Source organism: Fundulus heteroclitus, chromosome 6, assembly GCF_011125445.2.
Source record: "Fundulus heteroclitus isolate FHET01 chromosome 6, MU-UCD_Fhet_4.1, whole genome shotgun sequence".
Lineage (NCBI taxonomy): Eukaryota > Metazoa > Chordata > Actinopteri > Cyprinodontiformes > Fundulidae > Fundulus > Fundulus heteroclitus.
The window spans coordinates 15,972,785-15,997,342 of record NC_046366.1 but is presented as its reverse complement, the minus strand read 5'-3'; the positions used below and the strand labels follow the sequence as shown (position 1 = coordinate 15,997,342).

At 41.5% G+C, this 24,558-nt stretch overlaps 1 protein-coding gene across 1 annotated transcript; it reads left to right on the top strand.

Annotated features, from left to right (window-relative positions):
- The first annotated feature begins 8,667 nt into the window (after positions 1-8,667).
- Positions 8,668-17,802, top strand: amotl2b (angiomotin like 2b). The gene is made up of 11 exons (XM_012878963.3): positions 8,668-8,856; positions 9,300-10,113; positions 10,609-10,774; positions 12,119-12,263; positions 12,355-12,444; positions 14,791-15,086; positions 15,182-15,357; positions 15,478-15,579; positions 15,670-15,851; positions 15,950-16,081; positions 16,465-17,802. Exons 2-11 carry the CDS (start codon positions 9,410-9,412, stop codon positions 16,548-16,550), a joined length of 2,079 nt encoding a protein of 692 aa, XP_012734417.2. The 5' UTR covers positions 8,668-8,856; positions 9,300-9,409; the 3' UTR covers positions 16,551-17,802.
- Positions 17,803-24,558: the final 6,756 nt, after the last annotated feature.

The following is a 24,558-nucleotide window of genomic DNA, read 5'->3' as shown; positions in this document are numbered from 1 at the left end:
AGGCAAACAGGAGAATCTAAGAATGAACAATATCAACCAGACCTCATATACTGAGGGACGAGTGGAAAATGACATACAATGCAGCAGTGCTAATCAGGGAATTTTGTGGAGCAACTGAGGCAGAAGGTAAGCAGGGAAGCTGAGGGAGGGGGACTAGTTAACAAGGATTAGCATCCCCATTATTTTACCTGCTATTCTTACTAAGTGTAAAAACTGTAAAAAACTTTTACCGTCAAATTGCCAAACCAGCTGGTGATGCCATACCTTAGTACAGAGTATGTGGTAGCTCTGTAAAAAAAATCACCATAATATTGGTACAAATACCAAAAACTCTTGAACGACGAAGAAGACAGCATTGTGTGGCTATATATGTGGCATTTTCCCAAAAATGCCACATATATAGCCGCTCCCAAGTATGAGGGGCTTGTCACTTCAACCCCTCTGATGGCTGATGATGAGCACTGGTGTCAGTTAAATAGAGGGGGTTGTTAATCAGTGTCAGCTGTTTTTTTTGTTTTGTTTTTTTTTTGTCTAAATGAGATTAACAACAGGTGCACTAAAGCGGCAGCAATGAGCCGATCCCAAAAACAGGAATGGTTTTACAGTTGGAGGCCTCAGACATTGTTTCCCTCCTCATTTTCTTTAGCAGCTTTTCAGCATTTTTGCATTTGACCAAAGTCAGTGCCACCACTACAATGCTTTAAATGTGGTTCTGGGTTTTTTTTTCTTTTAAGAAGTGGCTTCATAGCTCTTCCTAGACAAATAGATCTCAGTAACTCTGTATTTACACCTGTTCTTGATTTTCTCTAGATCAGGGTTGGATGTGTTGCTTTTTGAGATGTTTCAGCTTAATTAGTTGATAAGCTGTTATCTGTTATCTGATTCTGTGTGCAGCATCCTTTTAAAATTGGTTTATGATTTAAAAAGGTGACACTTTTTCTTTTAGGGCCAGATTAGTTTGGACAGCTGCTTCTTCCTAAAAAAATAAATCATCCTTTGAAAACTGACTTTTGTGTTTAGACAAATTTAGCTATATACATATTTTTTCACAGCCCTGTATTTAACATGTTTACTTCATGTGCATTTAGTCTCTCTTCCTGTGTAATTTCAAGTGTTCTTCTTTGTGGTGTACCATTTCAAATGTTGACCTCCTGCAATGACTGTTGGAGAGTATCCATAACTCTCAGAGGATCTGCCTCACATTCCTCTGTAGTTCACAGGAAGTGTGCTACAATGGAGGACAAAATGACCAGAGGCGTCGCCCACCACCAAACATCCACACACAGAGAGAACAGAGGAAGTAGTGAGGTGGTGTTAAATGACATGAACAGGCTTTTTTTAAAAGGTGGAGACTGCTGTTTCACAGACTGTAGATATGAGGGGCAAATGCAAACACTCATGCAGAGCTGCCCACGGAGACACCATGGCTGTTTTTGTATTTTATTTTAAAATAGCCTCTTCAATAATACAGACCATCTGAGGCATGGTGGTGATTTGTGTTTGATAAAGGAGGGCTGAAGAGCCAGATGCATGATATTGGTCACCATCAGCAGTTCAATACTATCTCAGGGGGGCTAAAGATTTTTTAGGTCTAATAAGATAATCAGCCAGAGGCCAGTTGCTACATACAGCAATTGATTGCTGTGGACTGCTGTGCTTTGATTACACACATTTTCTTTACCAAGTCAGCCGGAATTTAGATTAGATTTTTTGGGTGGGAGCTTTGGTTGTAAAATGTGGATTATTTAGGAGTTTGGTAATGTTTATAATCATCTTTCTAATACTTCAAGACATGAATCAATCAGTCTTTATTTAGAGAGCCTTTTTCATACATGGAATGAGCACAACAAAGTGGTTTACATAAGTTAAAAACACGTGGCAATAAATACAAACCAGCATCAAATAAAAACAAAAAAGAAAACCTAACAAGACTAAACATAGACAAGAAAGAGAAGAAGAAAAATGTACAGAACCATGGGGTTGACAGAAGTGACATTGGTTTCAGAGACTGAGGAAACAACATTGTTTCAGTGATAATAATAAGTCATACATAAAAAATATGCTAAGCATATTTTCATGACAGAAAGATAAAAATAGATAATAGTTAAAAAAAGAATAGATAATTAAAAATCAAAAAAAAAAAAAAAAAAAAGTTAGGCTGCATGGCAGCACAGCTGTTAGCATCTTGGAAAAAAAATATGCGCACGCGTAATTATTAAGATGCAAATAAATTAGAAATAAACAATATCCACTACTAATCCAGCTAAAACCCAAACCAGATATATTGATCTTAAGTTTCCTTTTAAGAGAATCACTAAACTCTCCTGTCCAATAATGTTTCTTCAGGAATATTTTTCCACAGAGAAGAGAGGAGGCCTGTAGCAAGAAAATTATTGCAGGTTTTTTTCCAGAAGACCTGGGGACGCTGATGCAATAAAAGATGACCTGATAAATATATGGGTCTAAGACTATGACTTTAAAAGTCCTAAAAAGTTCTAAAATTTACCAGCAGGCAATGCAAAGGCTTCACAATTGGAGTAACGGGACCTCTCTTTCTGATCTTTGTCAGTGTTAGTGCTGCTCAATTTTGCAGTTGTAGAGGGGCCATGTTTTTTTCTGGGAAAACCAGAAAGCAGAAGAATGTGGTTATCTATTCTCCAAGTTCTAAAAGCACATATTCTGGTCTATGTATTCTACAGAAAGAATTATTATTAGCATGTTGTAACAGAAACCTGTACTGTATAAAGGGCCCACAGGTCAGAGTCATGTTTGACATCCTTAACATAGTGCCCGTTTGGTCTTGTCACGTAGCAAAATAGTCCAGGCACATATTTTGGCTGGGACAGAAATGAAGACATGTTTTCTGCCTTCAGGTGAGAGATTTATCTCTTTAAGAACACAAATGTTGATGTGTCTATAACACACAAATGTCAAAGTGAGATATGGTTTGGCATTCTGTGGCCGTTCAACATCTCTTACTCTGATGCGTGATCTCATATGAGTGGCATCATGAGGATTCATCTGTAAATTTGAGATCGGGAGACATAGTAAAATCAAACTAAGGCAACCTTTCAATGTGCTACTTTGTATCATCCATGAGGTACAAAGAGCCCCTGTGTCTGTTGTAGTAGTGGTGGGGTTTTAAAAGACCTCAGATTCCAGAGAACAGCTGCCACACACACACACACACACACACACACACACACATACATACATACACATACATACACATCCTTGTTTAAAGTACAAAGTGAGGACCTGCCTTGACTCCTATTTACTTCCCTTCATTTTCAAGACTTTCTGTGTCCTAACCCTGACCCTAACCCTACCCTTTACCAGTATACCTAACCGAATCCTAATAGACACCTTAGTCCTAAACCTAGCCCCTAGCCCAGAAAAAAGTGAGGACCAAAAAAAAACATCCTCACTTTCCATCCAAGTCCTAACTTTACTAGTAAAATTTGTAAAAAAAAAAAAAAGTTCTCGCTCAGCTGTAAGTACAAAAACACACACGTGCGTGTTAAAGGCATGTGTAGCCCTAGCACAGATGCATCAGCTTACCCAAGAGTAACCTGTGGTGGAAGCCACAAGACTGGGTTTCTTCATGCCTGTCAAGCTGCTGCACTGTTTCCTTTTTTCCCCTCTATAACACATTAAACAGCCAAAGCTGCTTTTCATATGAACATTAGACTTGCAAAACAAGCTGCTAGATTAAAAAAATTGGCCTTAGCCAGTCATGTGTTAAATGTAACTGGCATGGGGTCCTCTGCAAGACTGAAGGCCATCGTTATGGAAATTAAAAAAAAAGGCCAAAATAAATTGGCATTTCAAGAACTAAGGGTTTTTGAGAAACATTTCCAGGAAAGTTCCTGGAAGGAGCTTTGGTATTCAGCATTTTTAGGGGGGTCAACGCTTATGGATGACAGACTGAGAGGACACATAGCCAAATATTAGCTCCAGTAGAACTACTGTAAGTCAAAGTGTTCGCTCTCAGACTGCAGGTCTGCTGGTGGTTCCTAGAGTCTCTAAAAGTAGAATGGGAGGCCGATCCTTTAGCTATCAGGCTCCTCTCCTGTGGAACCAACTCCCAGTTTTGGTCCGTGAGGCAGACACCCTGTCTACTTTTAAGACTAGGCTTAAAACTTTTCTTTTTGACAAAAATTATAACTATTGGCTCATGTAACTCTCAGCTACCTTTATCGTTTTACTGCTATAGGCTTAGGCTACTGGAGTATATCAGGATCTAATTTTCTCACTCTATTGAGTTCTACTGTTCTTCAATTATGCATTATATGTTGTCATTTCTGCTTTAACTTTCTGTTCTCTCTCTTTTCTCTTCATAGTAGGTACACCTGGTCTGGCGTTCTGTTAACTGTGACATCATCCAGAGAAGACGGCTCACCCGCTACTACCATCTAATGTAGAACAGATTACTAGATCAATGTGTGCTTCTGTGCTTGTTTGTTTCTCTTGTTGTGTCTCTGTTCTGTCTTCTGTAACCCCCGGTCGGTCACTGAGCCCGGTTCTGCCGGAGGTTTTTCCTTCCCGTTAATGGGTGGTTTTTCTTCCCACTGTCGCTTCATGCTTGCTCAGTATGAGGGATTGCTGCAAAGCCATGTTCAACGCAGATGACTCTTCCTGTGGCTCTACGCTTCTCCAGGAGTGAATGCTGCTTGTCGGGACTTTGATGCAATCAACTGGTTTCCTTATATAGGACATTTTTGACCAATCTGTATAACCTGACCCAATCTGTATAATATGATTGAACTTGACTTTGTAAAGTGGCTTGAGATGACATGTTTCATGATTTGGCGCTATATAAATAAAATTGTATTGAATTGAATTGAATTTAAAAACCTGTTGGGCCCCAGCTTGGCCACAGCCCCCAGTACTGCAGGAGGAACGTAACTTTTCATCTATTGCTAACTACTTAAATTATCATTACATTAATCATTTTTTTTTTTTTTTTTAAATTGACATTTCTGTTGAGTCCACACATGCCCATGTTAAGATGGAGTTTGTAATTGCTGAACTAAATGTAATTAGATTTATTTATGTTATTTTGAGCACTAATTTAGAAAAAAAAATGGCCCCAGTCTTGGGGGTTGGGGGCTTAAGAGGGTTTACCAGACCATATGACACACATCATGGAAAGGCTAAATTTACAATCAGAAAAGCCCATAAAGATGTTTAAGAATTATGGTTTTCTAGTAAACTTGAAACTTTACTTTAGAAATAAGGAAATGACCAACTATGATAACAACAAGAAGCTAAGTTGTATCCCAAAGCAACATAGTACACTTAAGTAGGCCTAAGAAATAACTTAAAAAAGGGGATAAGGTTGCCGTTAACCTGTGATATTTTTTTTATTTAAGTTGTAGTTAGTTTTTAAACACTAATAATTATCCTTTTTCTTTTTACTTTTTGACAACTTGCCTTTTAGATCTGATAAAACTAACAAATAAAGGGCACAATATCTATATTATGAGATTTCATGAGGTCATAAAATCAAAAAGAATCAAGAGCGTTTATTTTCATTATGCAACCATCTAATGAAATTTTGGGGAGACACCAACTCAGATATCAAGCCATTGGCCCAAAGATTCAGTAGTTCATATTCAAATGGACAGACATTTATTTCTGAATTAAGGGTTAAATTGTATACAATAAGAACATTGTGCACTTAACCACCAAAATGCTTTGAGTTGATCATGAAAATCTTTGATAAATCCTTTTTTTTTATTTCAGGTTACAGTAAAACATGTTGTCATTCTTGACTTTTGGAGTGTTGCCTTCAGATCAAACAACAATAAATTCAATGAAATCATATGAGGGGGGTGGTGGTGGTGGCTTGGAGTGTGAAGTGCGTTTACGTTTAAAGAGATCACACCGAAACGAGTTGCTCTCAGATGCACCTCAGGACATGAGCAAAATAGAGGCTGTGGAGCTACAATAACAAGGAATTCAGACCAAAGCACTGCAGTTCCACTTTACATAGACCACAAATTAATGATTTAAATGTGAAAAGGAAGGATTTAAAAACATGACATGTCCCCGTTAAAACTACCCTCCAGACTGTTTTGTACAGCTACAGTATCACATAGAGAGATGTTAAGTCATGTTCAGTTATTCTATATTGCTGTATATGAGTTTTTAATCCAACCTCTTTAAAACATTTTTCCATCCAAATGTCTCTTGTGACATCATGAGGTACAAGACAGTTGGTCAGATTTTTGAGTACTTAACTGAGTTTTTTTCTTCTTTATGCGCATGGATTTACTCAAATATTACCTTCAAAATGTTTTACTTGCATTCAGTGTGGCGCAGAAAAAGATTTGAGGACTGTATGGCCTTCAACTTTTTGATATGTATCTTGAGGTATCGCATTAGAAAAGGTTGAGGGAACTGGCAAAATACAAAATGACTTTGCAAAAATGGTTTTACGTTCGCTTGAGGTGGTTTTTGGCTTTTGCGAAAAGAGTCGATGCACAAAACGAGAGACGGAAACACATTTGCCGGATAAATTCTGGCGTAGCAAACCTTTATCTCACGTCAGATCAGCTTTGTCGACGTCTTCCCGGATGTTCCCATAACTTGCCTTGAATTGCATTTCTTTCTATACGCCTCCAGACTGTTTTTTACATTGTTGGCAATACTAGTTGTCGTGACAGAATAATTACAACTTGCAATACCTTGCTGAAAATACCTTGCCTCTATCCTTTCTTTTTAAATGTGTGGTTCATGCTAGTTTGCAACCTCTACTTCCTCATTTACATTACAGTCATGCGTAACGTCAACTGCTGACAAAATTACACTTTGCGTAGCCTAGGTAATTTGCTCCAAACCTAAAGATGGAAACACTGCTAATTTGCATTTTCTTTTCCCCCCCCGATATTTTAAAAGTTCACTCAGAATGACAGTTGGATGGACCAGGACAGATTTGAATCACCATATTTCATAATGCAAGATCTTCCGCAATTGTTTAAACTTGAGATGTTATAAAGAAAACTTTATGGGCAGATTAATACCTACATTTAAGATCAGGTTTTAATTTCTATCAATGTTTTCTGCAGAACTGCTGTATCACCTCTTAATTCTGTAAAAAAAAAAAAAAAAAAAAAGTCCAATCCTACCAGTTACCCCCAACATGAATACACTTGCAGTTCACCTTTCCTGTCAACACAACATAGGTGAAAAAATCGCAGGGAAGCTAAAGTAGGAGGAGTTTAAATATCACAGTATAACTGTAACTGCTCTTATCATATAATTTGAAAATGGCTGAGAGTCGCGAGAAGCAAACTCTCTTAAGTTTAGCTGAGGAGGAATGCCTCAGAAGAAAGAAATAAGACCAGAGTGTACTGTCACTCGATCCACCTCAGGAGTGGAAGAGCAAGTAGGATGGTCTTGTGCATGCACAGTTATTCAAAAAGTGACATTTCTGGAAAAATCTTCCTCTCTACCATCATTCATCTTCCTCATTCATTGGAGTCCGTCTCTGGGTCAAGTACGTTTGGACCCAGTAGATCCTAAATGCAACATAAATCTTTTGGAATTTCCGTCAAAACCTGTCAAAAGTAACTTGTTGATATCGGATGAAGAAAAAGACTTCTGACGTGACATCGTTGCAGATCCCACACATCCTGCACACAAACTGTTCAGACTTCTACCTTCAGGTTGGTGCTACAGAGCGCTATTCACAAAAAACAACTGCTCCAGAGACAGTTTCTTCCCCGAGGCTGTCTCTCTGATGGACACAATGGACACCTATAAACCTCTGAGTAGTCAGCGACAATGCTGTGAAACATAATGAGCATATTGCACTGTCACAACTCACGACCTCCCCTTTTCTTTATTTCTACACACAACAAATACAGCTAACATAGCTCTGTAACTCAAAATCCTAGAATGTGCACAATCATAGATAATTAAAATTCTTCTGATTCTGATTCTTTTGATTCTTCTGATTCTGATTCTTCTGATTCTAAATCTTCTGATTCTTTCCTCTTGTGACGTCATTGCCTTTCAGCGCACTCAAAGCCACATTTAGCAGTTTTTTTTTTCTTTGCTTTTTAGAAATGTTGCAGTCTGTAAAATTTCGCAGTAGAAAATCCATTGCTCATCATCACTAACTTTGTTTTTGTATTTTATTGTCAATAAAGCAACGTTTTACCATAAAAAAAATATACATCACTGGGTTGCATCTTTAGTTCTCTTAATTTGGTGTTTAGCTAGGCTGCATGGGATTTTACTCGCATGTTTCGTATTATTAAAAGCATTTAAATTTTCGTGGTTAAACATAAATAAATAAAATCATTTAGAATACAATATCTCTTGTTCTAAAAAAGGAAACGGTGCGTCTTCGAGCGCATATTTAGAGTCTGCAGCTCCAAACGTGGATTTGACGTGAAGATTTAGCTCTATAAAATGCAATTAGTGACTTCAGTAAAGTTAGAAAGATAAGTCAATTAGTGTTTGATATTGCTGTGAACATTATTGTTAGACCCTTTTTTTTTTGCCTTCTTTCATTCCTCGTTGGCCCAGTAATGCGCGGCGCTGCTCTCCTCCTCCTCCTCCTCCTCCTCCCGTGTTTTTTTTTTTTTTTTTTTTTACGCTTTAGATCCCCGAGGGAGCTCGCGTTTTGCATTCCTGGCATTCCGACCTCAGTCCCTCCTCGGTTACTTATTACCGCCGCCTGCTCTCCCCATAATCATTTCACAGCGAGAGAGGAGCGCGGCAACATGAGGCGCGTTTAACTCGACTAAAGACTCCGCGGCGGAACTATTGGAAATACTTTGGAGTCGGGTCCGTTTCGAGAAGAGTTTTTTTTTTTTTTGTGTGATCATGAAAGCGTCGCTGGTAAGGGAAGCTTCTGTTCTCGTTCGCAGCTCAAGTGGCGCCGGGGTCGTGGATAAAGAAGCCCCACGTTGTTGTTGTTGTTGTTGTTTGCTTCGGGCTGAAACTTTTACGGCCGGCTTTGGAGAATCGATGTGTTTTTACTTCGTTCCGTGTTTGATAGCCGAGCTTTGAGGGGGTGAAACTGTTTCAAAACGCGGGGATTGTGCGCTTTTGCTCCCCCGTGAGATAGGAATGTTTGGCGCACCGAGTTTTTTTTTTTTTTTTTTTTGGCATGCTGTGAAAAAAAAAAAAAAAAAAAAAGTCACAGCATCCACAATGTCTACTTGTGGCCACACAGTTTCTGCGGCCTTAACATAAAATCGTGGCTTCTTTATTGCCACTGTTTGTTGTCTTTTATGTAGTTTATAACCAGTTCTTTAACTGTCTCTCTCCTTCTGTCTCAGGTTCTGAAAACATCTCCACTTTGAATCAAAGCAGCTCTACTGATCCTTTTGGGAGAAAGCCCCTGTGTGTGTTTTTATTTTTATTTTTCCATTTTTTTTTACACTGTACTATGTCATCCACTGAGGAGCCGTCTGGCACGGTCCTACACCGGCTCATCCAGGAGCAGCTCCGCTATGGAAACCCCACAGACGCCCGCACTTTACTGGCCATCCAGCAGCAGGCCCTGCGCGGAGGCAGCGGAAGCAACAGTGGACCCAGCAGCGGCGGCGAAATGGGCCGGAGCCCCAGATCGTCTCTGGAAAGCCTCACGCAGGAGGACCCGCTGCTTCCCCAGCTCTCGGCCAGGCAGGAGCCGCAGGGCCAGGAGCACCAAGGGGACTACCACCACTCGGAGAGTGGCTTCCAGCTGCACGGAGAGAAGCTGCCCACCTACGAGCAGGCCAAGGCGCACTCTCAGTACCCGTCCTCCCACTGGGCCCACCAGCAGCTCCACGAGGGCCAGATCGCGCGGCACGACGGATCCTTCCACGAAGAAGCAGGGATGCTGGGGCAGAAGTGCGGCCACGTGCGCTCCCTCAGCGAGCATCTCATGCAGATGTCCATGGACAGACGCAACGCGTTCGCGAAGGCCGCGGCCATCAAGACGAACTCCCACAGCTACCCGGAGCTCCCTTACTACGCCCCGCAGACCCTCCCGAGGACGGGGCAAAGCACGGACAAACGCAACCCACCCCCAGAATACAGCAGCCCCATCCAGAGCCAGGGCTTTCTTCCTCACCAGGTCCAGGAACCGGTGCAGGCTCAGCCACACAGGTAGAGAGGACGCGCTTCATTTTACATCACTTTCTTTCTTTCTTTGTGTGTGTGTCTTAGAGACTACTGTAGCATTACATCACGTCACTGGCATTGCTTCTTAACCCGCCCAATACTCGCCTTCATATTTCACATGCGTAAACACATTCTTGTGGACATGAGTCACGCCGCAGCCTGCATCCAGAATCGGATTTCGACATAGTTGCGAAGGAGCAAGTCCGGCCCTGTAGATGTTTGTAGTGCCTGGAATACAGCAGCGGCATATTCACCGACACCAAAGTAGTCTCTGGTACACGGGCGACCACTATGTTCCGCATTTAGTGTCCTACATTCTCCAACACCACGGCAGCCGGGCGGGCCGTCTTTCTCTCCTCTAGTTGCTACTCTTAACAGCATAAAAAAAAAAGCAAAAGACTCTAATCAAATGTGACCTAACACGGCAGGGCAACCAGACCCACTACGCTTTCGCCTCTAATCACGACATTTCTCTCGTAGGTATGTCCAGTCTGATCAGCCGGAATTACCCAGCTACAACGCATTCAACAGCCTGCCACCTGCTGGCCTGGAGGAACCCAACCAGGTGGAGCTGCTCGTGATGGAGAACGAGAGGCTGAGGCAAGAGCTGGAGGCCCACAGGGAGAAGACCGGCCGCATCCAGAAGGTAAGGAGGCGGCAAACCCGTCAGAAACGAGGCAGAGATTTCGAAACATACCAAAAAATGCCCCAAAGAAAAAAATATATCTCAAACTAAAAAAAAAAAGTGCCCGCTGTAGATCCACTCAGCATTCTTCTTCCCAGCCACCTGCCACTGAAACGCGACTCCAGATGACAGTTGTTGACCCTTGATATCCAAGGTATCTGGAGAAGTGCTGCGGCCAGCACACACGCCCCTCCTGTGGACAAACATATGAGATCAGCAGCTGCTACCTTTCCTTAATGCAGGGCCACAAACAGAGGTCACAGCCTGCTGCTCCTGTGTTTGCACACTTCTTTCATTGTGTGGCTGACACGCTGGAGGCCCGTGTGTGTGTGTGTGTGTGCTTTATTTTCAGGGCAGCCATTGATTTTTTTCAGGGTAACATTGGCCTCGTCACACCACAGCCATTTAGTTGGGTAAGAGGTTAAAGTGGCAGGCTGGGGTAGAAAAGAAGAAGAAGAAGAAAAAAAAATAGTAAAAGTGAATGGGCCGGTTCTTTTCTCATGCAGTTGCACTTTTTTGTTCCCATGCTCTTGCTTTTAGAGGCTCTTTTTACCTCTGTTTTTTTTTTTTTTTTTATGAGCTCATCAACCAGACCTTTAATATCCTCGTTCAGGTTAAAAAAAAAAAAAAAGCCTGGGTGACACTCGACACCTCAGCCAGATCTTCATAAAAATCAACCCACTCCGTCGGAGTTATGTCACATGGCTTTCGCCGTGCCTCAGCCCTGAAGAATGATAATTGCCAGGGTTGGAAAGTTTTCCCCGTCGGGCCGCAGCCCTGAGTAAACATGCCTGAGTGACTGCCGTAATGGTGGGTGTCTCTTTGCCGTTTCCACTGCCCGGGCTCAGGCATGTACACCTTCTCTCCTCCTGGCGGCTTTCCCAGCTCCATGTGTCGGTCTCTCTCGATGCGTATTGCCTTGCATGCTCCTGTGCACACGCGCGCACAGACACACACACACACACCTGGAATTGCAGCTATCAGCTCTCAGGAATGTAGATATAAATCAGTCTTAAAGGGAGTGGCACAGGCTCGGTTTCCTTCTCAGAATCGCACCACACTCGCACACAGATTCTTAAAAAATGCTATCTTAAAATACACCTAGTTCCCACTTAAAGTTACGCCAGCAACGTCCTCCACATTGTCCTGCAGGCGCACACACGTAATAACTATGTAATAACTATGAACTTGTTGCAAAAACATGAATTAACATTCCAGCTCCTCCGTGGCATGTAAGCTAGCCTAACCAAAATGTTCTTCTTTCTTTTTTCTGCTCCTGCTCCCTCCCCCCCCCTCCTTTTTCAGCTGGAGCAAGAGATTCAGCGCATCTCCGAGGCCTACGAGACGCTGATGCAGGGCAGCAGTAAGAGGGAAAACCTGGAGCAGTCGCTGAGGAGGAGGCTGGTAGCCGAGATCAGGAGGCTGCAGGATTTCAACAGAGACCTCAGAGGTATGAAACGTCCCATATGAGCCGCCGAGAGGCCGACTGCAGTGACGCCACACGCTGTTCAAGCTAACGTCTACCTGTTCCTGCGTCACAGAGAACCTGGAGAAAGCCAGAACCCACGTGGCAAAAGAAGTGGAGGTAGCCGACCACAACCAGCACATTATGGCTAAACTGCTTGAGCAAAGTAAGTGTGCAAGTCGGTAATGTGTTTCTACAGGGGAAGGGGGGAGCGCGGGAGCTGGGAGAGGTCACAAGAGTAGGCAAGACACCGTATTGGTTTCACTGGAAAGAGGCGAGACAGGATTTTCAGCAAACCGATAAATCCCGCCCCCTTTTTTTTGTTTTCACAAATACCAGCAAGATTTTATAAATCAATAACGAATCTATCATTAGTTTAAGACGTTTTAACAATTAGAATAAATGTTTCTGCGGTCCCAACCTGTGTTTAGTGAATCTTTACTGAGTTTACATCAGTGAGGGTTTCTACATGGTCTGAAGAGTAAAAAAAAAAAAAAGTCTCATGATCTCAATTTTAGGTCTTTAATGTCTTGATTCCCAAAATCTTTAGTTATATCTGTAGTTATATCTGTAGTTGCTCATTTATTCCGTACTCAGGAGGCATTCTCCCTTTTTTTGTGTGTGTGTGTGTGTGCTCTAGTTCTGGCTCAGGAATGTAATTATTTTTACACTTTTGACAGAACTACAAAGCCACTGATGTCGGGCCGTAAACAGCCAATGTCAGAAGGAATTTTGAAGCCGGACCCGTGGAAAAACACTCCTCCCCTAAACTGACCTGCTTTAGTTTCTTTGCATCAACAAGCCGAAAACATTTGTGTTAGTCGTTTACAACCAGCTCCTGTGAAATGGAACGGTGCACGTATTTAACTTAGACTTAGTCTGGTTTGAAAACAGGACATCTCAGCAGTTGACTAAAACCCATCAATAAAGGCCGAGGTGAAGCTTACAGAGTTCCGTGCTGGAAAGCGCTTAAGCTAGATGAGCTTCAGGCGTGAAAAGCACCGGAGTCGCAAACACCAACTTCAGTCTATAAAGGTGTATGTAGCTGTTTGTAAGCCATGAGGTCAGTACGTTAGGAAGTTCATTTAGATTTTGAATATTCAATCCAAGTTGAAGCCAGCAGAAATCCTGTCATGTTTAAACAATCTTAGCCATGAACCTGACATAATCCAGATGGAATGAAAACCCCCTTGATTCAGGCCGTTAGCCGCTAACGTTTAGTCAACGCTGGTATTTTTGCTGTGCTTACAAACCAATCATATGCTGTGCCCTAAAATTCTCAGTTTGAAAGGATCTCACAGCTCTTCAGTGTTGTCAGCTCGCTGGATGAGGTGTCCCCTTTTTTATTTTCTTGAGTTTTAGTTGATTCTGTCAGTCTAACAGGACTTCTCCGGAACTACTTCCTTTGTTATGGCAAATCTCGAAGCGAACACCTGGACGCGAAACGCCGTCAAGCTCAAAAGCACACACCTTGAGCTCTGCGGCTCGTGTTTGCGGTAAAGCGTGCCCACCCGGACAAAGTCATGTGCCGGCACGGACTAGACGGGCCCCCTGAGCTGAAGTTTTACACCCTGAGATTCGCCTCACCCGAGGTTAGGGCCTGTTTTAGAAACAGGATGCATGACTGAACTAGATTGCAGAATAGCAGTGGGGCCCCTTTCTGGAGCTTTTTTTTTTGCATGAAGGAATTTCACTTGCATAACCTTGGCCGATTGGCTAAGAAGGCTTAATAACATGGAATTTAGTCCACGCAAGAGTTTTTTTGCGAAAGAAAATCAAGCGACTTTTAATCACAGGGCAGCAGTAGAAGTGGTAGGAATATCCCCCTCCCCCTCCTCCCCCCTCTCCACCACCTGTTGGGAGTGTGATTTATGGTGTCTGTTTGAGGATCTGGACTCAAGCAGAGTGCTGGTGTTTGTATGGCCTTCATGAGGAATGTTTTGTGCTATGTGGGTCAAAGGGATGGGGAAGCTCCCCCCCCCCCCTCCTCCTTCCCTTTTCCGCCTCTTCTCTCTTCTTTTTGGCATTCCAGAACTGCTTCACTAAATGGAGAACACTGGCCACCATGTTGCGACTCTGGAAATTACTGCGTGGGTTTTTGGAAACCGTGTCGGTAGAGAAACGCAGCGATCGGGCTGTTTGTTCGCGGCTGGCGATTTTCGACTTATTATTATTTTCCATTCCAAAAGAGCAAAGTGTGCGCTGCGGGGTTTTAGATGTGGCTGCATCTAAAAAACTACAGGAAGTTCCAGTTTATGCACCAAAATACGCGTCCCTAACGTGTGACAGACTTTTTTTTTTTACTAATCGGAAAAGGTACATCTCCTTAAGGGCAGGTGGTTGATGTTTTTACAAATTAAAAATAGTTGGATTTCTAAGGTCTGTTGCTGGCTTTTCAGCATTTCTCCTGCCAATCACTAATCAAAGCCAGAGAGTGGCTAACTGATGGTTCCCATCTCCAGTCTCATGCGACACGTCGAGGCTGACCTTTCCGTCGTGTTTTGCTTTTCAGACGAGGAGCAGAACGCTGAGCGGGAGCGCACGGAGCGGGAGCTGCAGCGCCTGCGGGGCACGGTGGAGGAGCAGAACCTGAAGACGAAGCGGCTCGAGGAGGCTCTGGAGGCGGCTCGGGGACGAGGTCGCCAGCTCGAGGAGGAGCTGAGGAGGAAGAGGGCGTACGTGGAGAAGGTGGAGAGGCTCCAGAGCGCGCTGGCTCAGCTGCAGTCAACATGCGAGAAGAGGGAGAGCCTAGAGATGAAGCTCAGGACCAGGTTGGAGCAGGAGCTGAGGAGTATGCGGGCGCAGCAGGTAAACCCTCGTGGCCGGGGAAAGATGTGACATGACTTTATGTTGTTGTTTTTTAACAAAAATTTTTTAAAACTATTGCCATCTGGTTACTTCAGAGACAGTCTCAGCCCCCGGGATTGACTCTGAGCTCACTCCAAGAGCGCCTGCGTGAGCGCGAGGAGCGGATCCTGGCCCTGGAAGCCGACATGGTGCGCTGGGAGCAGAAGTACCTGGAGGAGAGCACCATGAGGCAATTTGCCATGGAGGTGGCCGCCACCGCTGCGGCTCAGAGGTGCTTCACTTTTTCCAGACGTTTACTGCGACAGACAGTCTTCAGTTTGTCCAAAAAATTAAAACCAAGCCAAGATTTGTTATTTTAATTCATTTTATGTATTTTTTTTTTCTTCTTCAGAGACACCACCATCATTAACCACTCACCCTGCCACTCGTCTAACAACAGCTTCAACGAGGACCTGCCGCTCCCCGACCACAGGAATCAGGAGATGGAAAACAGGTACCTTTTTTTTCTGAAAACCGTCAAAAGAAATTATCTTTTTGTTTGCATATGTTTTTTTTTAACCGATATATTCCTTCTTCACATCAGAATCCGAGCCCTTTATGCTCAGATATTGGAAAAAGACGCCGTGATAAAGATCCTCAACCAGCGGCTGCATCAGGATCAAAGTCAGAGGGATGAGCAGAGTCCTCGGGCAAACCTGTTGGGAGCTCCACTGCGACCGGCTTCCTCCACTCCCTCCATCAGCACAGCCTGCGGCAAGAGTAAAGGTCAGACGCACGACCAACCTTTGCGAATCGCAAAAAAAAAAAAAAAAAAGTGATGTTTGAACGAAGGATACTGACTTTGTCCGTGGTGGTGTCTTTAGGTAAAAATCTGTCAGACGATCAGACGTTGCCTAAGCGTCAGTTCTCGGCGCAGTCGGGACTCTCAGCGCTCGGGCAGCAGCCGGAGGAAACCCGGTCCAAAGAGGAAACCAGCACAACTAAGCTAAGCGACGGTGAGTGACCGATCAGCAACAGCAGCTCAAAGCTGGAACGTCACACGTTATGAAGCTAAGAACTCAAAACGCACACATGCTGTAATTTTTGGTCCCCGCTTCACGGATCCCCACATTGATTAGCCACGGTGAGGATTAACCAGCCGGTCACATTGCATCAGTGCAGGTCATGCTTCATAATCTGTGGCCTGTGGAATGTGCATGGTCGGGAAGTAATGCGAATCTGTTGACTGAGCACATTCACCAGACTGCGTTCTGTGACTGTGGAGAATTTCCATTAACCTTTTCAGTCAATGCAAAACTCTTTTTTTTTTCCTCCCAATGTTCTCCCCTTTAAGCATTCATAGAATTTTTCTCTCTCTTTTTTATTTCTTAACCACCAGACAAGTCAGCCACTAAGAAGATGCTCTCAAATCCCTTCAGAGGCCTGGATGACCTGGAGTCGGAGGCGGTGGAAATCTTCATCTAAACAACCAAGATTTGCATTCTGAATGAAAGGAGAGAAAAAAAAAGCTAACTTTTAAGTATCTGTGAAGACTGCAAGAAGAGAGAACGAGGCAAATGTATGAATGCATGTTAGTTGGGGGGGAGGTGGGGGGGGGGGGCAACGTTTGAGGAAAACGGACTGTTTTTCACATGGTGGTGGCAGAGCTGGGCTCTGACCCGCTTTCTCGCACTGAGCCGGACGCCTGCAGGCAGTCTGCCCGGGGAACGGTGGGAAAGGATGAATCCTCTGAGGTACTTGGACAGTATTGTGGATTGTAACGTGGCAATATATTCTCACAGAGTGTATGCCGTGCTATTTATATAAATATTTCTTTCTATAAATGTAAAAAAATGCTGCTTATCCCTTTTTATTATTATTTTTAATTTTATTATCTATTTTATTTCTTTCCCCCACTAAGTTAAGTTGCTATATTCTTATCTTATCTAGTTTCCACATTCCCTACGTTTTAATGGATTTCATTTATTTCTGTTTGAATATCCAGCAAAGGGGTTGCCAGTCTGACCTGCATCCCCTCTCTTCTCCCACGTTTGTGGATTTAATTTCGAGTAATCTCTGTCCTATCACACGGCTCTCTTATTGGAGGACTGCCCCTGATCTCATTAATTTAAACTGATAACAAAAAAGATTTGAAGCCTCCACTGCTGACGGTTGTCCAGCCTGAGCAGCTGGTTCTGCAAAGGTTTGGAGAAGTGTGAACAGTGAGGCGCGTAATATATATATATATATTATGATTATTTAAACTGACACAGACCTGGTGTTGGAAAAAAAGTGTAGTTTTGGGATGATGTTGTGTCATTTGTCTTTTTTTTTTCACCCCCTTCCTCTCAAAGTATGTTTGCATGTGTGATAGTAGCGAGTGTGTGCCCTGATGTGGCGATTCTGCTGGTTTGGTTACCACTGAGGGGCAAAAAAAAGGGTGTTGGTTTTTTTATTTTTTTGTTTGTTTACTGTGAGCTGCGAACTAACAAACAGGTTAATTAATTTTATTATATATTTTATACAGATGTTTGTATTATTTTAGATACATTAGCGCTTTGAGCAGGATGCCAAAGACTTCGTTTGTAAGTTATGTGCCGACAATCACGGCCTTGTCAAGCTGTAAAACGACCCGTCGTGGGTTGACTTCAAAAAACAGGCATTTTCTTGTGAAATCAGCGGTTGAATTCATGCGACATTTCAGAAAACAATAAATAAAATGTTCCAATAAGCATTACCAGACTGATTGTGTTTTGTTTTCGGGCAGTAAGTGGTAGCAGTTACAACTAGGTGTTAAGAAATTATCATTTTCTTCTAAAAGGTGTTTTTTTTTTCTTTTCTCTCCCCCTGACCACCTCTGTATCGTTGTCAACCTATCCCCTCATTCCTGCCCTCTTGTTCCACCACTGCAAAGAGCTCTCTTCATTAATGAATACCAGAGCTGCATTCTTTCGGGTTCAGCCTTCTCGGGTGGCCTGCTCTCTTGTTCTCTTCTTGCCATGAAGGGCGGGCTTGACATAGATCACATTCTCACAAGGACACGTAACCCTATACGTGACAAAAACAGGTTTTTCCCAGATTAGCCACTAATACCGCTGGAAATTCCTCTTCCACCTTTTGCTACCATGCTACTTTTTCAAATGCTTTTATTGCCGTTAATTTAGCCCCAGCCCCACCGGGGAGGTGTTTATGAACTATTATCACACATGCCGCAGGATGTAATGAAGGGAGGATAGAGAGTCCTGTTATCAGTATCTTTTTCCAAATAGATCTCTGATCTACATTGAGCCACAGATATTGAGGGGAACCAGTTTGAGGCGGCCGTGCGACAGACACGCCGAAGCTTCAACGAGCAGCTTGACGATGAAAATGACAGTGACAATGAACATTAGGGTGCCACCGGTGTGAAACCATGTGAAAGCTGTCCAGCTGCGCTGTTGTGAGATTGTTTTGATTCCTTGAAAGCAAGTTCATAAAAATATTGATCAAAATCCTTTCAGCATATGATGCGTTATAACGCTTGACCCAAAATGTGTGTTCATTCTTGGCCCACATTCCCCACGGTACAGTGTGAAACATACTGGCTACAGTCTATTTCAAGCATTTTTTTTTTCTGATGAGCATGGCTTTCAGATAATAAAAACTTAAAGTGTCTCAGAATTTTTAAATATTAAATAAGATCAACCAGACAGTATACTTTGAACACACTTTTCGGGAAAAGCCTGAAAAGTGTGTTTATTCCTAAGCACTCAATAATTGGTTGGGCCTCCATTTTGCATGAATTACTGCATCAATGCAGAGTGGCATGGAGACGATTAGCTTGTGGCACTGCTGAGGTATAATAAATGCCCAGGTTGCTTTGAAAGTGGCGTTCAGGTCATCTGCCTTGTTGAGTTTGGCGTCTCTGATCTTCCTCTGAATATACCCATAGATTCTTTATTAGCTAAGACGCTTATACCCCATGTTCATCATTTATCTGTACGCATGGCTCTTGATGCACAGACTCCAGGCATCAGGTCTTGCACACCTCGGTTTTGTTTAGTACCTTTTCTAGTTTTCCTTCTCCTTCATCTTTGGTTGTGGATAAAGTTCATTTACATGTACAGCTTGCCTCCTATCTCAATCTTTACACATCATTTTAACATAATCAGTTCTTATAACACAGTTATCAAAAGGACTAATTATGCAGTTAGACTGGGGAAAAGACATGAGAAAACAACAAATGTTTGTGTAAAAACAAGCACTGAACAGTGGGACTGTTTGCTGGTGAAGATTCTCAGTCATCCAGGTCATGGTCATTCAAAAAAAAAGTAAAAAACACAAAGCAACTGGACTTGTTTTCCATAGTTGAAGACATTTCGCTTCCTCTCCAGGAAGCTTTCTCAATTCAAAAAGTGAATTTTGAATTGAGAAAGCTTCCTGGAGAGGAAGCGAAACGTCTTCAACTACGGAAAACAAGTCCAGTTGCTTTGTGTTTTTTTACTTTTTTTGGAGTGGGACTGTTTCTTGCTCCCAGCTTTGTTTGGGGATGGCTCCTTCCTAGTTCATTATTACTGTGCACCAGTTAAAAAAAAGCTATGGCCATAACATAATGGGTAATTCGGTTTGGTGTGAGAAAACCTGACGGGCCTGCAAAGAGTCCTGATCCATAACCCAACAGAACTCTTTCGGGATGAATTCAAGTGGAGACTGTGAGCCCAGGCTCTCTCGTCCAACATCAGTGTCTGACCTCACAAATGCGTTAAATGGTCATAAACATTCTGCTAGATGTTGTAAAAAGCCTTCCCAGAATTTATGCAACAGTTATAACCCCAAAGGATGAGCCAACATAACTATAAATAATATTGTTTAAGAATGAAGAGTCACTCAAATTCCTGCGTGTGAGAAAGAGGAGTGAATACTTTGAGCAATGTAGTGTACTAAACGATTGACAGAGAAGGTAATTATTATATAGTGTTATGGAGCTTTCACAAGATTGAGATCATATCTCAGTATAGTGTTTAAAAATTAAACCTTTTTAAAAGAAAGTAATGATTAATGCCAGTGGAACCAGATATTCAGCCAGACACAGAGTTCCGTTTCTCTTAAAATGGTTTATTGTGAGGGATGAATAGTGGCGGGTGAGGCAGACAAGCAGAACCAGACTTGAACAGATGAGGTACGGCTGAAAGTGCTGGCAGGCAGGGATGAGCAGAGGACCAGGAGATGCAGGCAGTGACAGATCCAAACAGGCGATGTGGACCAGGAAACCACCGGAACGGGCAGAGCGAGCAGCTGGAACTCACGGAGAAACAGGCAGAACTGCAGCATGCAGGCTCAGTCAACCTTTAACAGAAGAATCCAGCTAGCTGAGCACACAGGAGCTGGTAGAAGCAGGGCACATCACACTGAACGAAAAGAGAAGAAATGTTCTGGCAGGGGATGAGCTGGCTGAGGCAGGTATATGAAGGCTGGTGAACAGGTAACCAGAGTTGAATGTAATTACTGGCAGCAGGTGGAGTTGATGTGGGCTAATTGACTGGGGCAGAGCTGATTGGATAGTGGCTGGTGGCTGACAGGTGACAGGCTGATAAGAAAAGTCCAAAGGCAGAACAAACAAAAACATAAATCATGACAGAAAGACTAAGACATGTAATGGAAGTCGGCAAAAACTGGGTTTGATGTATTTGAAAAGCATTGACCTAAGGAGGTTGACAGTGATCTACATCTTTGTCTAAATCTCTGTTGCTTTAAACTTAAACTTTACCTTTCAACTTTACCCCTTTTACCTCTGTCTTGCAGGCATTTTGGCTTTCTGAAACCTAAATCTTTAAAATTCTTCTGTGAAAGAGTCCTAATTCCCATGTCACAAAACCCTTTAAAGTATGTCAGAAATGATGATCCAATGGTATTTTAAGGTCATTTATAAATTATACCATAGACACATGCGTGCTTTACAGTGAGACACAGCTGAAAGAAAAAAAAAAAAGCTATAACTTGTTATGATGTGTCTTGTAAAAGTGGATCAAAGTGGATTTTTTTTATTTTTTTTAAACACAACAACTCACAAGCCTGCACTAGAGCAGGGAGGATGTGAGGTGTTGAGATATTTTAGATGCTTTCAACAGTGAAGCAGTGGGAAAACACAGAGTAGGAACTGCTGGTATGCAATGCCATCAATCTTTGAGCGAACTCTTATCTGGCCAAGTGACTGACAACAATGTGAAAACTTGCCAACATTCCTCTGCGAATTGGAAAGGCAGCTGACATGTTTCGACTGTGCCTTTCGCTCTTTTTCCCAGAATCGGTACGATGGAGGAAGATGGAGTGTTAATGCTGGTCAGGAGGGGGAGATTCCTTTGTGCAACCAAGAAATGTGATTTTTTTTTCTTTTCTTTTTTGGATCAGTTTGCTGTTATTTCTCTGGCTCAGTCCTGGGAACTTCATATCAGGCCTGAAAAAAGTATGAATGGAATGGGGTTAATAAATCATAGGAATTATCCATCACTGCTTAGTTTATTGTTCTTTGTTAGTGTTTGCAGTTCAACAACATACTGCCAATAAGCCTAAATCCTCAAAGCATTACCCTTCGCATGTGTCTAGAAACTGAAAATCCCCCTGTCAGTCTCTAACAGCAACTTATTCCCCATCTGCTGTACGAGGATGCGGTAGTTGTGTATGTTTATTCACCAGCCATGTGTTTAAAGTTCACTACCTTAAACAGTGCGGTGAAAAAAATATCTGTGCCTTTAGATATTTCTTCTGCTGTGTCTTTTTTGCCCCACTTAAATGCTTTATATCATCAAAGATATTTCTACATCTGACAATAATAACCTTAGTAAATTACAATAGCTCTTGTTAAAAGCTCCATCTTTGCTATGCGGAAAAAAAAAAACTATCAACACTAGTCTGGCCTTTTCAGGAAAACTTATCAGCCCTCCCAAGCTTCAAAATTCCCCTTATTGGAAACAATTGCCCATCAAGCATATAAGATGACCACTGATAAGTCTTTTACATCGCTCTGGAGGAATTTGGTCTACCTTTGTTGGCAGACATGTTTTAAATCAGCAGCACTGGAGGGTTTGCGAGCATGAACGGCATGTTTCAGTGACACCAAATCATCTACATAGGATTTAACCTTCATTTTATTATCATTATTGTTGTCTTTTGAGTCATTCAGATGTGATATTTCTGAAGAAATTCTGACCATTGTCGTGCTGCATATCCGGAGGATTACTTCTACTTTAAGTAGTTTTATATCTGTTACTTTTATACTTTTACTTGAGTAAAAGGTTTGAGTTGATATTTCTACTTCTACAGAAGTATTTTTAAACTCTAGTACCTATACTTCTACTTGAGTAATAGATGTAAATACTTTTGACACCTCTGATCTTATGCTCTATGACCTGGAGAGAAGCAGGGAGTGAAGTGCCTGATTCAGATTTAAAGAGATCGTAGCTAAATTAGTTACTGTCAGACACATCTCAGAACAGGGGTAAAAAGGGGGAACATGGGAATAAATTAACATGGAATTCAGACCAAAGCATTGTAGTTTCACGTTATATAATAGACCACAACTGAATGATTTCAATCTGAAAAGGAAGAACTCAAAAGCATGAGGTGTCCCCTTTAATCATACACTTGGGGGTTTATATTGCTTAATTTCTTTTCAGATTTCTATGTAGGCCAACGTATTTTGATATCTACTAAGTGAGCATTGTGGTTGAGCAAAATGTAAGAAATAAGCCTATATCTTCTCATAAATATATGTCTTAGAGGTAACTACTGTAAAGAACGTTTTAAAAAGCAAGAACAAAGAAAAGTACTTTTAGATGAATAGTGCCATCTAGTGGTATAACGAGCGACAGGAATGAGGCCTATCAATAATAATAATAATAATAATAATAATAATAATAATAATAATAATAATAATAATAATAATAATAATAATAATAATAATAATAATAATAATAATAATAATAATTATTAGCTATTTGATTTCTCTGGCCTTCTCACTCATGGCTGCCATAAAATACTAGACAGGCGCCCTCTCTTGCTGTTGTCTCTCTAAAAAATACACTGATTTTCAATGTTTCTTTTCTTTCTATTTTATTTTCTTGGTTATTTATTATGTCTTGCTTTGATCTGTTTTAGTATTGTACAGGACTTCTGTAAAAATACTTTTTAATTTGCTTTATAAATAAAAATAGATTTGTCTAAATGAAGTATAGACAGGACACAGAGATGGACCATTTTAAGTTTAAACATTGTATTGAAGAAATGGGTCTTTGATTTTAATTGTAAACACACTGAGTGAACATATGTCCCTTGTATCTGTTGGTAGATTGTTCCAAGATGAAAAAAAGCAAATCCGGGGCCCCCGTAACAAATAAAGGCACAGACATTTCTCCCATCTGAAGGCCCAACTGGTTTTCCTCAATAAACCTTCTAAAAGTGCATTGCAATAATCACATGAATTACTGCATCCTTTTAGAGACATGATTGAATTGATGTCTATTATGTTCCTCGTCTGTTTTATTAATTTACTCCCCAGAACTCCAAAGGAACTATTTAAACCAAGGGTTGCCCTTTGTGGCCCTTGAAACAAATTTTGTGTGGCCCTTTACTGCTGCTGAAGAATGGAAATAATGTGGCCCTCCAGTGGGCACATTGGTCATTTTTTAGGATGAAAATCTTAATGAAAAAATGTGTTCTTCTCTAATAGAAATTCTATAGTTAAAATACAGCAACATTCTACTGTAAAACAGACAAGGACCCATCCAGTCATTAAGCTTGGCTAAAAAGAGCAATGGTTTTACAAAGAAAGTGTCATTTTTGTTGGGGGGAATAAAATATTTTCTGGATCAACAAAACAGAAAAAATAATGTCCCCAAAAGAAAAGAAACGCAAAGGAAAAATAAAAAAAACTGACCACTTTGTTTCCTTAAAATATTGCATGCTTAATTTATTGGTGTGCAGGTCAAAAGAATGAATCCACAACAAAATTATTATTATTTTATGTAAAAAAAGATTGACCCTTGAGTACTTCCAATTTTGGGATTTTGGCCCACATTAGATAAAGTTTGGACACCCCTGATTGAAGCCAAATTATACTTGTTATAAGGCTTTATTGCCGAACTACAGTCAAGGAAAATATATTATCTATATAAATAAAGACATGTTGGTTTAATTAGTGTTCCCCCAATAAAAGCACATTTTCCAACAAACTTTTTAACTTTTACAGATAGTAGGCACTGTTACGTTTTTGGTAAAATATTTCATTGATCTGAAAAGAGAAGAAGACGTGTTGAAGTTCAGTTTCGCAGCAAAAAGTTTCCTGTTTTCCTTGCAATGTGTATGTTTTGAGATGAAGTGTACAGCGTCATAAAAATGGAAATGCATAATAAACTTAAACAAGGTGATTTACTCATAAAAAAACGATTGCATTCATTGCCGAAGGCTTTGTATATGTATATAACTTGTGCGCATATTCATTATGTGTTCAATTGTTAAC